Here is a 12,448-nt window from a genome sequence, read left to right as displayed (position 1 = left end):
TGTAGGAATTGCCTTGTTATTACTAATAACCACTCCCACCCACCCAACAGTTTGATACTTGTAGTAGATCAAATCAAAGCATAAAATGATAACACAAAGATTTATTTTAGTTTAAGTTTATGTAATTGAGGACATACACCTGGGAAATTAAGAGTTGCATTCAATCTCCAGTTCATCCAAAGAACAAGGCAATTTCATTGTTAATAGAATTATGCTTTGTGCCTCATCAAACCCAGCTATAACTTGTAATGAATAGATAAAGGAAATGCAAGTTACAAGTGAGAAATCCATTGTATTCTGGAGGCTGCTCTGCTATTTAAGAATGCTGCCTGGTGTTGCCATCACAGACAAGGCCTGCTTCTTCAAAGCTTGCTCCACCAGTGAAACATCTAAGGATTAGACCATGTCCTGCTGCATGTGTGGCAAAGTTAAGGCAGTGGAGTGGAGAAGCTCTGAGCAAATTCTGATCCAATATTCAGTAATTGCATGTGTGGCAGAAGGTGATTGTCTGCAGCCATTATGCTCATTGCCACTGGGACAGACTTCAAGTTGTCCTCTTCCTCATGTGTATTGTGACTATCTGGTTATGAAATTGGACTTGACCAATAGCTTGAAAAAAAACTATCCATTTTGCAATTTGCCTGGTTGAGGAATACGAACAGCACCCAATTTTCTTTTCATTTATATTCAAGCAATGTAAAGAAGGCTGTCTATTTGTAATGAGCTCAGTTTTTCAAACCAAAACAGATGCATTATATCCATCCTTTTTCCAAAGTGATCAACTTTATCCTAGCTAAAAATGCATTTGTCCTGGAGTGCATTTTGTGACTTGCAGTAATTAAATCATCACTGACATTGCAGGAGTGGAACACGTCCATTTTGTCTCACTAAATGAATCACTGTGCAGTACAGCAGTTAAGTTTATCAGCCGTCAGATCAGTATGAAGGCTGAAAAAACAATGAACTGGTGCATAACCGCTTCTTTCTCTCTTTTTGCTCCCTTCCCCATGCCCTTATTGGACTTCCCTCTTAGTACGTGATGATTTCTTCGGTAAGGTTCCTGCCACCATTTTTTCCTCCTCCTTTCATACATTTTCATACCCTTTTTGCAGTAAAATGCATCTTCTACCTTTTGTTTTGTAGAATAGTGCAAGGCTGGGGAAATGGTTCTGCTTGCCTTTGCCCACTGGCCTTCTAGTTTGGTTGTGTCTCTGTGTTCTGGCTTGTGATGTATCACTGCTTTTGGCTGATCGCCTCTTTTGTTTCCCATATTACTTTGGTTCCAGAATTTTTTAGTTAAGTTTCTGACAGACCATAATCCTTCGACTATAAACTGTTATGGAGGGTTCAAGCTGAACTCATTGAACAGTCTTTTAAGTGGGCAAGAAGGGGAATTCATTCAGCTGACAATAGACACCTTGTAAAAAATCTAATGCTTGTGATTCCCATAGTGATTTTTTAAGATAGCGTATTTGATAGGGAGATGAGAAGTAGAATGTTTGCTTGGAATTGATCAATTGAAATGTCACAGTGTTTTATTCTGGCCCAGTCAACATTATCTGAAACCACTGAGGTACCAAATAGGCCTAAACACTCACCAATTATACATATTTTTCAGTCAAAAATAATAATTGAAGCAAATAGCATGCAATGGCAAACTCTCTAAAAACTTAGATCTATCGCTTTACTAATATTATTGAGCAAATACTTTTGTAGCTTGATTCTATTAATGAAAACTTTCTAATATTGCCAGTAATGGAGATGTGATTTCAGGAAACTTTCTTCTTTAGAATCCCACTTAAAGGATAATTTAAATCACTGTTTTCATTATTGGAGGGGAAACTTCCCCAAGGCAACATCCTCTGCCTTTGATCTGAATGTTATAACAGGAGAATTAAGCATAAACTCAATTAACAAGATATCTGAACCAAATAATTCAAACTTAAAAAAGGCAAGTCGATTCTTGAAATTTAAAATATGCATTGCTATTATTCATCACTTAATGATCCTTTGTATAGATGCGAACAATAGTTTAATTCAGACTTGTGACTGGAAGCAAAACACGGCATCAGTGTGCACATCTTAAGTCATACTTTGTCTTGTGAAATAGAACTTTGATTTGGAATTATTTGATTTGTGCAGGCTATATTACATGTAGAATCAAATGTAATTTCATGTTTCAGGTGTATGCTTCATTTGGCTTTAATGCAATGAGTATCTGAGTCAGATTACAACATAGCAATGCTAAAATAAAGCCATTTAGTACCACTAGCCAAGAATGAATATGACAATTGCAGCTCAACCAATGACAAAGCTGGCCTATCAACTATCAGATGTGTCGTAACTTCATTGTGGAATCTTCATCGAGTTGGTTAACCTTAGAGGGTCATCAAGGGAACTTTTATTGGTGTTCAGTGTGAATAAGGAAGCTTTTCAAATGTGTATTCCATCAATCTGGATGTTTACTGCCGATTACAAAGTGTGACTGGAAAGCTTCTTAATGATCCTCATTTATATACAGTATATTATTTTGAAGTTTGATTTAATTCTTTAACTTGCAGTGTTTCTTGTGACAGTTGCATTTATAATTTAGAATTTTGTTCACAGACAGTGAGTTGAGGTACGCTGGTGCTGGTTCATGGAATAATTCCCATGCAGTATTTTGTATTCATTCCCAGCATTCAGACGCTTAGGTCAGCTGCAGAGGCCAAGTGCATCATGAGGCTATTTGTTCGTTTCTGTTTATATGATTCATTTATTTTTCAACTCCAGTTATTTTTGGTACATCTTTGATTGGGGTTTTTAATTTATTGGATTGATACTGTCCAAGCTAATTTGAGACAGAACTTGAAGATGGATCAAAAGTAGATCAAACCCCCCGTAGCTGGGGATGAGTAGTTAATTTGCTACATTTAAATTTGAAATCAATTCAAAGACCAGGGTATAAATTATCCTGTGCCACTCACAATCTAAACTCTGAGTTCCTGCAAAGTCCTCAGTACAAAAAAAGGGTTTGAAGTTAACAGTGGAGGAGTGATGAATATTTGTTGGTAGTAAAACATGAAAATCTGTAGACACAGTGATTGAAGTAATAACACACAATGCTGGAGATACTAATCAGGTCAAAACTGTGTCCTTTATATAGCAAAGGTAAAGATACATAACCAATGTCTTGGGCTTGAGCCCTTCAAAGGACACTGTTTGACCTGCTGAGTTTCTTCATCTTTATGTGTCTTTAATATTTATTGGTAATTCTTTTGACTACGATTAACATATTTTCTTTAAATGTGTCCATGCCTCCATTATCTTCTGTAGGTCATAATTGAAGTTAAGGCTATCTCTTATGAATGGCATGCTGTTGCAAGGATGGCTAAGCTCCAGTCAACAAGGTGTTCTTTCCTCTGGTTTCAGTATACTAGAGGATCCAATCTGAAGCAGGGATTTTCAGAACTTAATTGGTACTACCATACCCTGCTCCCATGAAGTGGATGCACTCAGTGCATGCCAGGCTCCCAATAGCATGACGAACCATGAAAGAGGCTGCTGTTATCAAGGGCAGGACCATTCTATAAGTCCTGAACAAGGGTAGTAGTTTCAGCAATGATGGAGTCAGTAACAGGGACTTCTCAGCATGGTGTGTACAGATCTAGGTGGCAAAATCGCAAATGGTGGTGCCTGATGGGAAAGTGTAGATTAGTATTGTGGAAGATGCATTGGACCATTTATTATTTGCAGGTGACAGTGTTCATTAAAGAACAGTGCAGACACCTAGCTAAATTCCAATTTGCGTAAGGCGCTTTCTGCTTTCCCAGTGCCTGCTGCACTATAATCAACATTGTTAGCCAGAGTAGAATTTCCATCAGAAGACCCAAACCAGTAAAGGAGCATCTTCACAAATCCACAAGGGAATATACTGGATTCCTTTGATATTGCTGATGGCCCTTAAGAATCATAGAACATTACAGCACAGAAACAGGCCTTTCAGCTCATCTTATTTGTGCTGAACTAGTATTCTGCCGAGTCCCACTGACCTGCACCCATTCCATACCCCTTCCATCCATGCACCTGTCCAAATTCTTCTTAAATGTTAAAATTGAGCCCACTTAAGCTGGCAACTCGTTCCACAGTCTCTGTGTGAAGAAGTTCCCCCTAAGAATGTTCCCACTAAGCTTTTCCCTTTCACCCTTAACCCATCTCCTCTGGTTCATATCTCACTTACCTTCAATGGAAAAAGCCTACCCACATTTACTCTGTCTAGACCCCCTCATAATTTTAAATACCTCTATCAAATCTCCCCTCATTCTTCTATGCCCAGTGAATAGTCCTAACTTGTTTAACTTTTCCCTGAAACTCAGTTCCTGAAGTCAAGGCAACATCTGAGTCAATCTTCTCTGCACTCTTTCTATCTTATTGATATCTTTCCTGTAGTTCTGTAAACCAAAACAGCACACAATACCCTAAATTTGCCTTATCAATGTCTTATACAGCTTTACCATAACATCACAACTACTACACTCAGATTTATGAAGGCCAATATGCCAAAAACTCTTCTTTTACAACCCTATCCACCCGTGACACCATTTCCAGAGGATTGTATCTGTATTCCCAGGTCCCTCTGTTCTACCGCACTCATCAGTCCCTCATAATTTATCGTATATGTCCTTTCTTGCATTGTCCTTCCAAAATTCAACACCTCACTCTTGTCTGCATTAAATTCCATTGCTATTTTTCAGTCCAATTTTCCAGCTGGCCCAGATCCCTCTGCAAGCTTCAAAAACCTTCCTCGCTATACACACCACCTCCAATCTTTGTGTCATCTGCAAACTTGCTGATCTAATTTACCACATTTTCATCAAGATCAATGATACAGATGGCAAACAACAATGGTCACAGCATCGATCCCTGAGGTCCACCACTGGTCACAGGCCTCCAGACTGAGAAGCAATCATCCATTACCACTCTCTGACTTCTCCTGTATAACCAATGTAAAGCCATTTTGCGACCTCACCATGAACACCGAGCATCTGAACCTTTCTGACTAACCTCCATGTGGGTCTTCTCGCCCCCTTCTCCAGTAAAAAGATAAATAAAACAAATCTGCTTTGTTTGTCTTACCATTCTAAGTATGCAAGAATAAAACTCTTTGAACAGCTGATTCTTATGGGGAAAATAAACTAATTATACAGTTCAGGAAAAATAGAGTCCTCATGTTTGAAGAGAAAACATGAATAGGAAAATCTAAATCTTTCAGGGGAATGCTGATCATGAGGAATACCTGTACCAGGAAAGGAAGACCTGTGACAATTGTGCAAAACATATGCTACATTAACTGAGAATTTGCTCATTCTGACCCATGAAAAAGTTTGCATTGTTTTTTTTTTGCTGCCCCCTTTAGAAGTTGCTGTGCTGCTAGCTACAATCTCAACAGTGGAGCCTTGCACAGTGACAGGGTCATTTATTCATGGATCCTGTCATGTGGGGGGGGGGGGGGGCAGTGAAGAGGTGCAGAAGAAGCACACCTCTTTGAATATGCCATAATGACATTTAATTCTTGGCTAAGCCACATCCATCTGACATTTACAAATATTTAAAAACCCTACAAATATATTAACAAGTTCTTTGTTCTTGCAAGTCATTGAAGAGTAGTTATTCACTCTGTCCTGTCCACTCATCTTAAAACAGCATAGTAAAGTAAAAGAAAAGCTTCTGTGGCTGATGACAGACAGGCACAAATGATGCACATTAAGGACCATTATGCATGATGGCAATTGTTATAATAGAATACATGCTAACTCATTTTTAGATCTTGTGTCCTTTCCAGAGCCATGATGTCTCCTGGAATTGCACTGATGTCATTGTCTGTTAACCACTAAAACCTATGAAGTCCCAAAATTGTTAATGGTGCACTTACCGGCCATGATCTAAATGCTGCTCACCTTGGGGTTTTTGGAATTAAAATTAGGAGAGAAAGGGGTAGGTAATGTGACTTACAAAACATGTCAGTCGTGAAGTTGAAAATGTCTTAATTTTCACTTCATCCTACCTCTAATTTCTTTCAGTTGTTTGTTCTAACGTTCATAAGCTTAATTCCAGGCATGGCTCTCAACAAGGATGAGTACTAATTTTTTGGGAGATGAAGAAAGTAAAGTGTGCCCTCAGCTGAGGTACAAACACCAAAGTCTGTAGGTAACCTAGTTGAAATAAAAGTACAATGCTGGAGAAACTCAGTGGGTTAAACGGTGTACTTTATATAGCAAAGATAAAGATACATAACCGACTTTTGGGCTTGAACCCTTCATCAAGGTATGATAAAATGTTGGCAGGTACCCGAACAAAATGGCGGGTGGGAGGAGCACAGTTCCACAGGCAGGGAGGGAGGACACACCAGAAAGCAGGGGGAGGAGGGATGGCTTTGTGTATAGAAAAGAAAGGGGGTGGAGAGCTGGAGGAAGGAAGACAAGGAGGGAGAACGGAGAGTAGGCTAGCAAAAACTTCTTTTTCGATGCACGAATTCCGTTGCCTCTCCTGGTCAAACCTTTCAATGGATCAGCGAAGAGACCATTGGGTGTCTTCCTGATCGAGAAGTAAATAAACCTGGTACTTTTCCTATGATTGTTTGAAGGTGCGTTGGATTTATACTCTTAGATCATGCTGGAACTTATCTGATACTTTGATGAGTATCAGATGAGTTCTAACTGATCTGATTAAATCTCTCAAAAGTTACTCCCTGAACATTAATCTTTGAAACCAGGCCTTGAGCTAGACAAATTTCCAACATAAATCTCTCCTCCACATGTTCCTTTCTTTTCAACTTCAAAACCCAACTTTTTTTTTTACTCAGCGTTCCTTTTCTGTTAATATTAAAAGCTCTATATAAGTAAACTCTCATTGTCAGTCAGTTGGGCTTCATTTCTCGTATTTAAGACAAGTGGGCTCACAAGTATGGAGCAGCCACTTGACAGTGAACAGGAAGACTAGAATTAATATTGCAGCAAAAGCCTCATCTAGCAAATGAAAGAAAAAAAGGTTAAAACAAAATTAAGTGCCCACAATGGGGAAAACTCTGAAAAGTCTGTGACTGGCTGCTCAACCTTGAAGCACTGCAGGTGGATGGAGAATTGATTTTAGAATATTGAATATGGATGATGTTTTTATTTAACTGCACCAGAAACAGTGAAAATCAAAACCTGTGGAAGTTGAGGATTGAGCAGTTTAAAAAGCTGATAGGATCCCACAGAATTAACCAAGAGATTGATGGAACCACTGGGGTGCATGTGCTTTCTGAGATTCATCTGCGATCAGAGGCCTACATGTTCCACTCATGCTATCCATAGTAATACTTGGTGTATGAATGTGTCTATTTATACAAGGTGTGAGGGATCTTTCACATCATGTATTCTGCACCAGTATGATGATTAGCTAGACTGTGATGTATGAAATCCCCATCTTTAAATAAGTGTGTGAATGTGCACATATGCTTACATTTGTATTTGTACATGTTCTTGGTGTACATCAATAGTTTGAGAAATCAATGTTGATAATGAATGGAAATAACTTGTGCGTCTTCCAGGAATGGGAAAGGAAGTTGAAAATCTCATCATGGAGAACACTCAGCTTTTGGAAACCAAGTAAGGAATGTGATTGGTTTACTGCTTTTACTAATGTATAAACACAGGACATTACAGCACAATGCAGGCCCTTTGGCCCTCAATGTTATACCAACCTATATTTTAAAAAAACCTTTAAACCTCATTCATAACCCTCTTTTTCTTTCATTCATGTGCCTGTTTAAGAGTCTCTTAAATGCCCCTCATGTTTCAGTCTCCACCACCACCCCCAGCAAGACATTCCAGGTACCCACAGCACTTTTTTTTAAAAAAAACGCCCTGATTTCACCCTTAAACTTTCCTCCATTTACTTTGTTCAGATGTGGTCTGGTGTTTACTACTCCTGCCCTAGATAAAAGGTGCTGGCTGTCTTCTTTATTTATCCCTCTCAGAATCTTGTGGACCTCTATTAAGTTACCTCTCATCGTTTGACGCTGCAAAGAGAAAAGCCCCATGTATTCTGTTAACCTTGCCTCATAAGACTTGTTTCCCAATCCAGGCAACATCCTGGTAAACCTCCTCTGCACCCTCTCCATAACTTCCACATCCTTTCTATAATGAGGCGACCAGAACTGAATGTGGTCTCACCAGAGATTTGTAGAGTTGCAATATGAACTCTCGACTCGTGAACTCAGTGCCCTGACTAATTAAGCCGAGCATCTCATCGGCCTTCTTTAACTATCCTATCAGCCTGCATGGTGACCTTGAGAGATGTAGCAAGCTGAAAAATATATATGATTTTAATGCTATGCATTATGCAGAATGGATTTGCACCATTTATTTCCATCAACTCAGGTGGTTCAGGAAACTTTTAAATAAACATTGCTTATTTCATATTGAAATTACATTAATACATGTAATACTGTATTAAAATATTTTTCTTTGAAGAACTGGATAATATAAATTTGATTTTACTAATTTTGAGCAGTTTTGCTTTTTTTCTTCATTTGCTCAAAGAATCTGGTAGATGCAATGAGCAGATAAAAAATTGTGTATATAATGAAAACTATTATTTTGCCTTTGGCTCCTGAGTGTGACCTACCATTACTGTCCTAGTGCCATAAGATGAAAAGTATGCTTTGTTTTCATTTGTAAGGTGTGAATCAATTCCAGTTTACTTGGCATAGATTAAAGAACAGTTCAAATGTTCCGTGTAAATAGAACACCATGTTCGTGTTTCAGTTAATTTGTGAAATTATGACATATTCTATCCCCATCAATAATCAATCTTGGAGTGGGAGAGGAGGGAGGTATTAAATGGTCTGGAGATGATTCATAGAGGAATAAGACTAGAAGGTGGAACACTTCAGTACAGGACAGGCCCTTTAGCCCATATGTCTATGCCGAACATGTCCAAATCAAACTAAAATTCTGTTGGTTGGACGATTAATATCCCTCCATATTCAGAAGAAAGATCTAGACACTGGAAAATGCAGTTGTTTAAGTTCAGCATTGCTTATTAGCAACCTGAGTGGAGCCTGAAATGCTAAGGAATTAAGAAATTATGGGACAAGGTTAAGAGAAACGACTCCCAGGTTCGGTCATACCTGTCCCTGACCAGCACTTTAATGGCTGTTATTTGCTTATGCAGTAATTCTGAAAATTTAACAAAGACCTGAGCTGCTTCTTGGGTTAACTATAAAGGAGTGTGGAGTTAAATTTTATGCCAGAACTGACCATTAATTATCTCCACAACATGTATCTTACATTTTATGACAAGTACTTACTGTGCTTCTGTGGTGACTTAATTTGCATCTGGAAGAACTTGAGAAATGTTGGTGTTAATTAAACGTAGTCTAACACTGAGACCTTGACTGCTTTTAAGGAATGCCCTTAATATTGTGAAGGATGACTTGATTGCAAAGGTGGATGAGTTATCAAGCGAGCAGGAAGTGCTGAAAGGGGAGCTAGAGACGGTCAAACAAGCCAAAGCCAAGGTTGAGAACCGCATGAAGGAACTGGAGGAAGAACTAAAACGGTGAGATGGTGCATCAGGATCTATTATTATCACATAGAAATTTGTTGTGCAAGTCAGCTATACACTTTATTGACAGCTCCTGAACGTCAAGTGAAAGCTCATTATAAACCTGTACCCATAACACACTTGACGACATGGGATAAATATTTTTTCCCCCCTAAAATAAATGTTATTTACAATAAAACTATGTCAAAGAAAAACAATATAAAGTCTTTTCACATCCATGGTGTTCATCCTTCATGCATAAATTCCATTACTGTAAATCAGGCAATCTTTTACCACGTGTGGGCTGGATTATGTTTCAGTGGTTGAACAGCGGGCTGCACTGATGCTACCACTAATAAAAAAATAGTAATTTCAGTTTTTTTCTTGCCTGGGCTCTTTCGGCTAATGACATAACCAGGGGACGCCATCTTTAAATTCAAGAGGGCAGCGCACCACTGACCCTGCAACAATAGAAGGTTTTTAAAAAAATTGCTGCATTTCTTCAGCATAAAATACATTTTAAAACTTGCTTGACCTCAGCAATCGATCTCCTGTGAGGTGAGGATTAAGCTAGGGTGTACTAGGGCAGTTTCTTTCCAATGTTCCTCTGCTTACTGCAGCTCGGCTTTCTCCACTTCCCATCGTGCTTTCCCCATTTCGAAATGCACCCATTCATGCTGAATGAAGTTCAAAATCCCTAGCATGGTGCACGTGAAAGGTTTGCCGTGGTGAAGAGGGGATGGCCTGGATTGTGGGGGGTCTTTGAGGATAAAGGCTGCTTTTTTAAAACACCGCCTCATGTAGATGTCCTCAATGGAGTGAAGTCTGGTGCCTGTGATGTCGCAGACCTAGTTAACAACCCTCTGGAGTTTATTCTTGTCCTGAGAGTTGACACCTCCATATCAGGCAGAATGCTCTCCACTTGTAGAAGTTTTTGAGCATTTTCGGTGACATACCGAATCTCCTCAGGCACCTCTCAAAGTATAGCTACTGGCAAGCCACCTTTGAGATTGCATCAATGTGGAGACTCCAGGACAGATCGTTGGAGATGTTGACACCCAGCAATTTGAAGTTCTTGACCCTCTCCACTACTGAGCCCTTGATGAGGACCGGGTCGTGTTCCCCTGACTTCCTCCTGAAGTCCACAATCATCTCCTTGGTTTTACTAACATTGACCACAAGGTGGTTTTCGTTATACCATTCAACGAGTTGATCTATCACCCTCTTGTACCCTTCCTCTTTGCCACTTGTGATTCTGCCGACAACTGTGATGTCATTGGCAAACATAGATGGCATTGGGATTGCGCCTGGCCACAGTCATGGGTGTATAATGAGTAGAGCAATGGGCTAAATACGCATCCTTGGGATGTTGACGATCAGTGAGGAGGAGATGTTCTTTCCAATTCGTACTGACTGTGGTCTTCCAATGAGAAAATCAAGGATCCAGTTGCAGAATGGGATACAGAGGCCTAAAGTTTGTAGCTCTTGACCAGCATAGAGGGAATAATGGTATTGAAGGCCGAGCTGTAGTCTATGAAAAGCAACTGTATGTATGAATTTCTGTTTCTGAGGTGATCCAGAGCTGACTAGAGAGCCAATTATATTACATCTGCTGGTAATCCGATTCCTCGGACCACAATTTGTATATAAAAAGGAACTTGAAGTCAGAAGTGTTTTGGCAGAATGGCATTTGCTACATTGTTGTTAATGGAGAAATCAGACCACAGAGCGCTCATTGTGAATTTTCAATTCCTCATCACCACAGGTGCAACAAGTTAAAATCATCCCTATGCATCAACATCAACTGTTTTTGCTTCTAACTTTTGCTCTTCTGTTCCTCTGAGAAAAATTGTTCACTATTTTTTCCAGATAAAATAAGGATGACTTCATATAACCACTTACAGCACAGAACAGGCCAGTTTGGCCTTGCCATAACAAATCCCCACCCTCCTAGTCCCACTGACCAGCACCCGGTCCATACCCCTCCAGTCCTCTCCTCTCCATGTAACGATCCAGTCTATCCTTAAATGTAACCAATGATCCCGCCTCGACCACGTCTGCCGGAAGCTTATTCCACATCCCTACCATCCTTTGCGTAAAGAAATTTCCCCTCATGTTCCCCTTATAATTTTCCCCCTTCAATCTTAAACCATGCCCTCTAGTTTGAATCTCCCCCACTCTTAATTGAAAAAGCCTAACCACATTTACTCTGTCTGTCCCTTTTAAAATCTTAAACACCTCTATCAAACCCCCCCCCCTCAATCTTCTACGCTCCAGAGAAAAAGCCCTAGTCTGCACAACCTTTCCCTGCAACTCAAACTTTGAAATCCTGTCAACATTCTCGTGAACCTTCTCTGCACTCTTTCTATTTTGTTTATATCTTTCCTATAATTTGGTGACCAAAACTGTACACAGTACTCCAAATTTGGGCTCACCAATGCCTTGTACAATTTCATCATAATCTCCCTACTCTTGAATTCAATACTTCGATTTATGGCCAACATTCCAAATGCCTTCTTCACCACACCATCTACCTGAGTATCAGCCTTGAGGGTACTATTTACCATCACTCCTAAATCCCTTTGTTGCTCTGCACATCTCAATAGCCTACCATTTAATGCATATGACCTATTTAGATTTGCCTTTCCAAAATGTAACACCTCACAGTTATCTGTATTAAATTCCATCAGCCATTTCTCAGCCCACACCTCCAGCCTTCCTAAATCACCTTTTAATCTACGGTAATCTTCCTCACTGTCCACAACACCACCAATCTTTGTATCATCCGCAAACTTGCTTATCCAATTCTCCACCCCTACTTCTAGATCGTTAATATATATAACAAACAATAGTGGACCCTGGACCGATCCCTGAGGAA

The 12,448-nt window shown here is 39.6% G+C and overlaps 1 protein-coding gene across 5 annotated transcripts in view; it reads left to right on the top strand.

Annotated features, from left to right (window-relative positions):
• The window catches only part of mapk8ip3 (mitogen-activated protein kinase 8 interacting protein 3), a 408,818-nt gene that overhangs the window by 59,796 nt on the left and 336,574 nt on the right, over positions 1–12,448 (top strand). For all 5 annotated transcript variants that reach the window (XM_069906190.1, XM_069906189.1, XM_069906187.1 and 2 more), the window contains exons 9-10: positions 7,571–7,628; positions 9,433–9,585. In XM_069906190.1, coding sequence (XP_069762291.1) covers positions 7,571–7,628; positions 9,433–9,585 — 211 coding nt within the window. The remainder of the gene's footprint in view (positions 1–7,570; positions 7,629–9,432; positions 9,586–12,448) is intronic.

Source organism: Narcine bancroftii, chromosome 12 (genome assembly GCF_036971445.1).
Source record: "Narcine bancroftii isolate sNarBan1 chromosome 12, sNarBan1.hap1, whole genome shotgun sequence".
NCBI lineage: Eukaryota > Metazoa > Chordata > Chondrichthyes > Torpediniformes > Narcinidae > Narcine > Narcine bancroftii.
The sequence above is the reverse complement of the archived record's forward strand: the minus strand, read 5'-3'. Positions and strand labels throughout refer to the sequence as shown.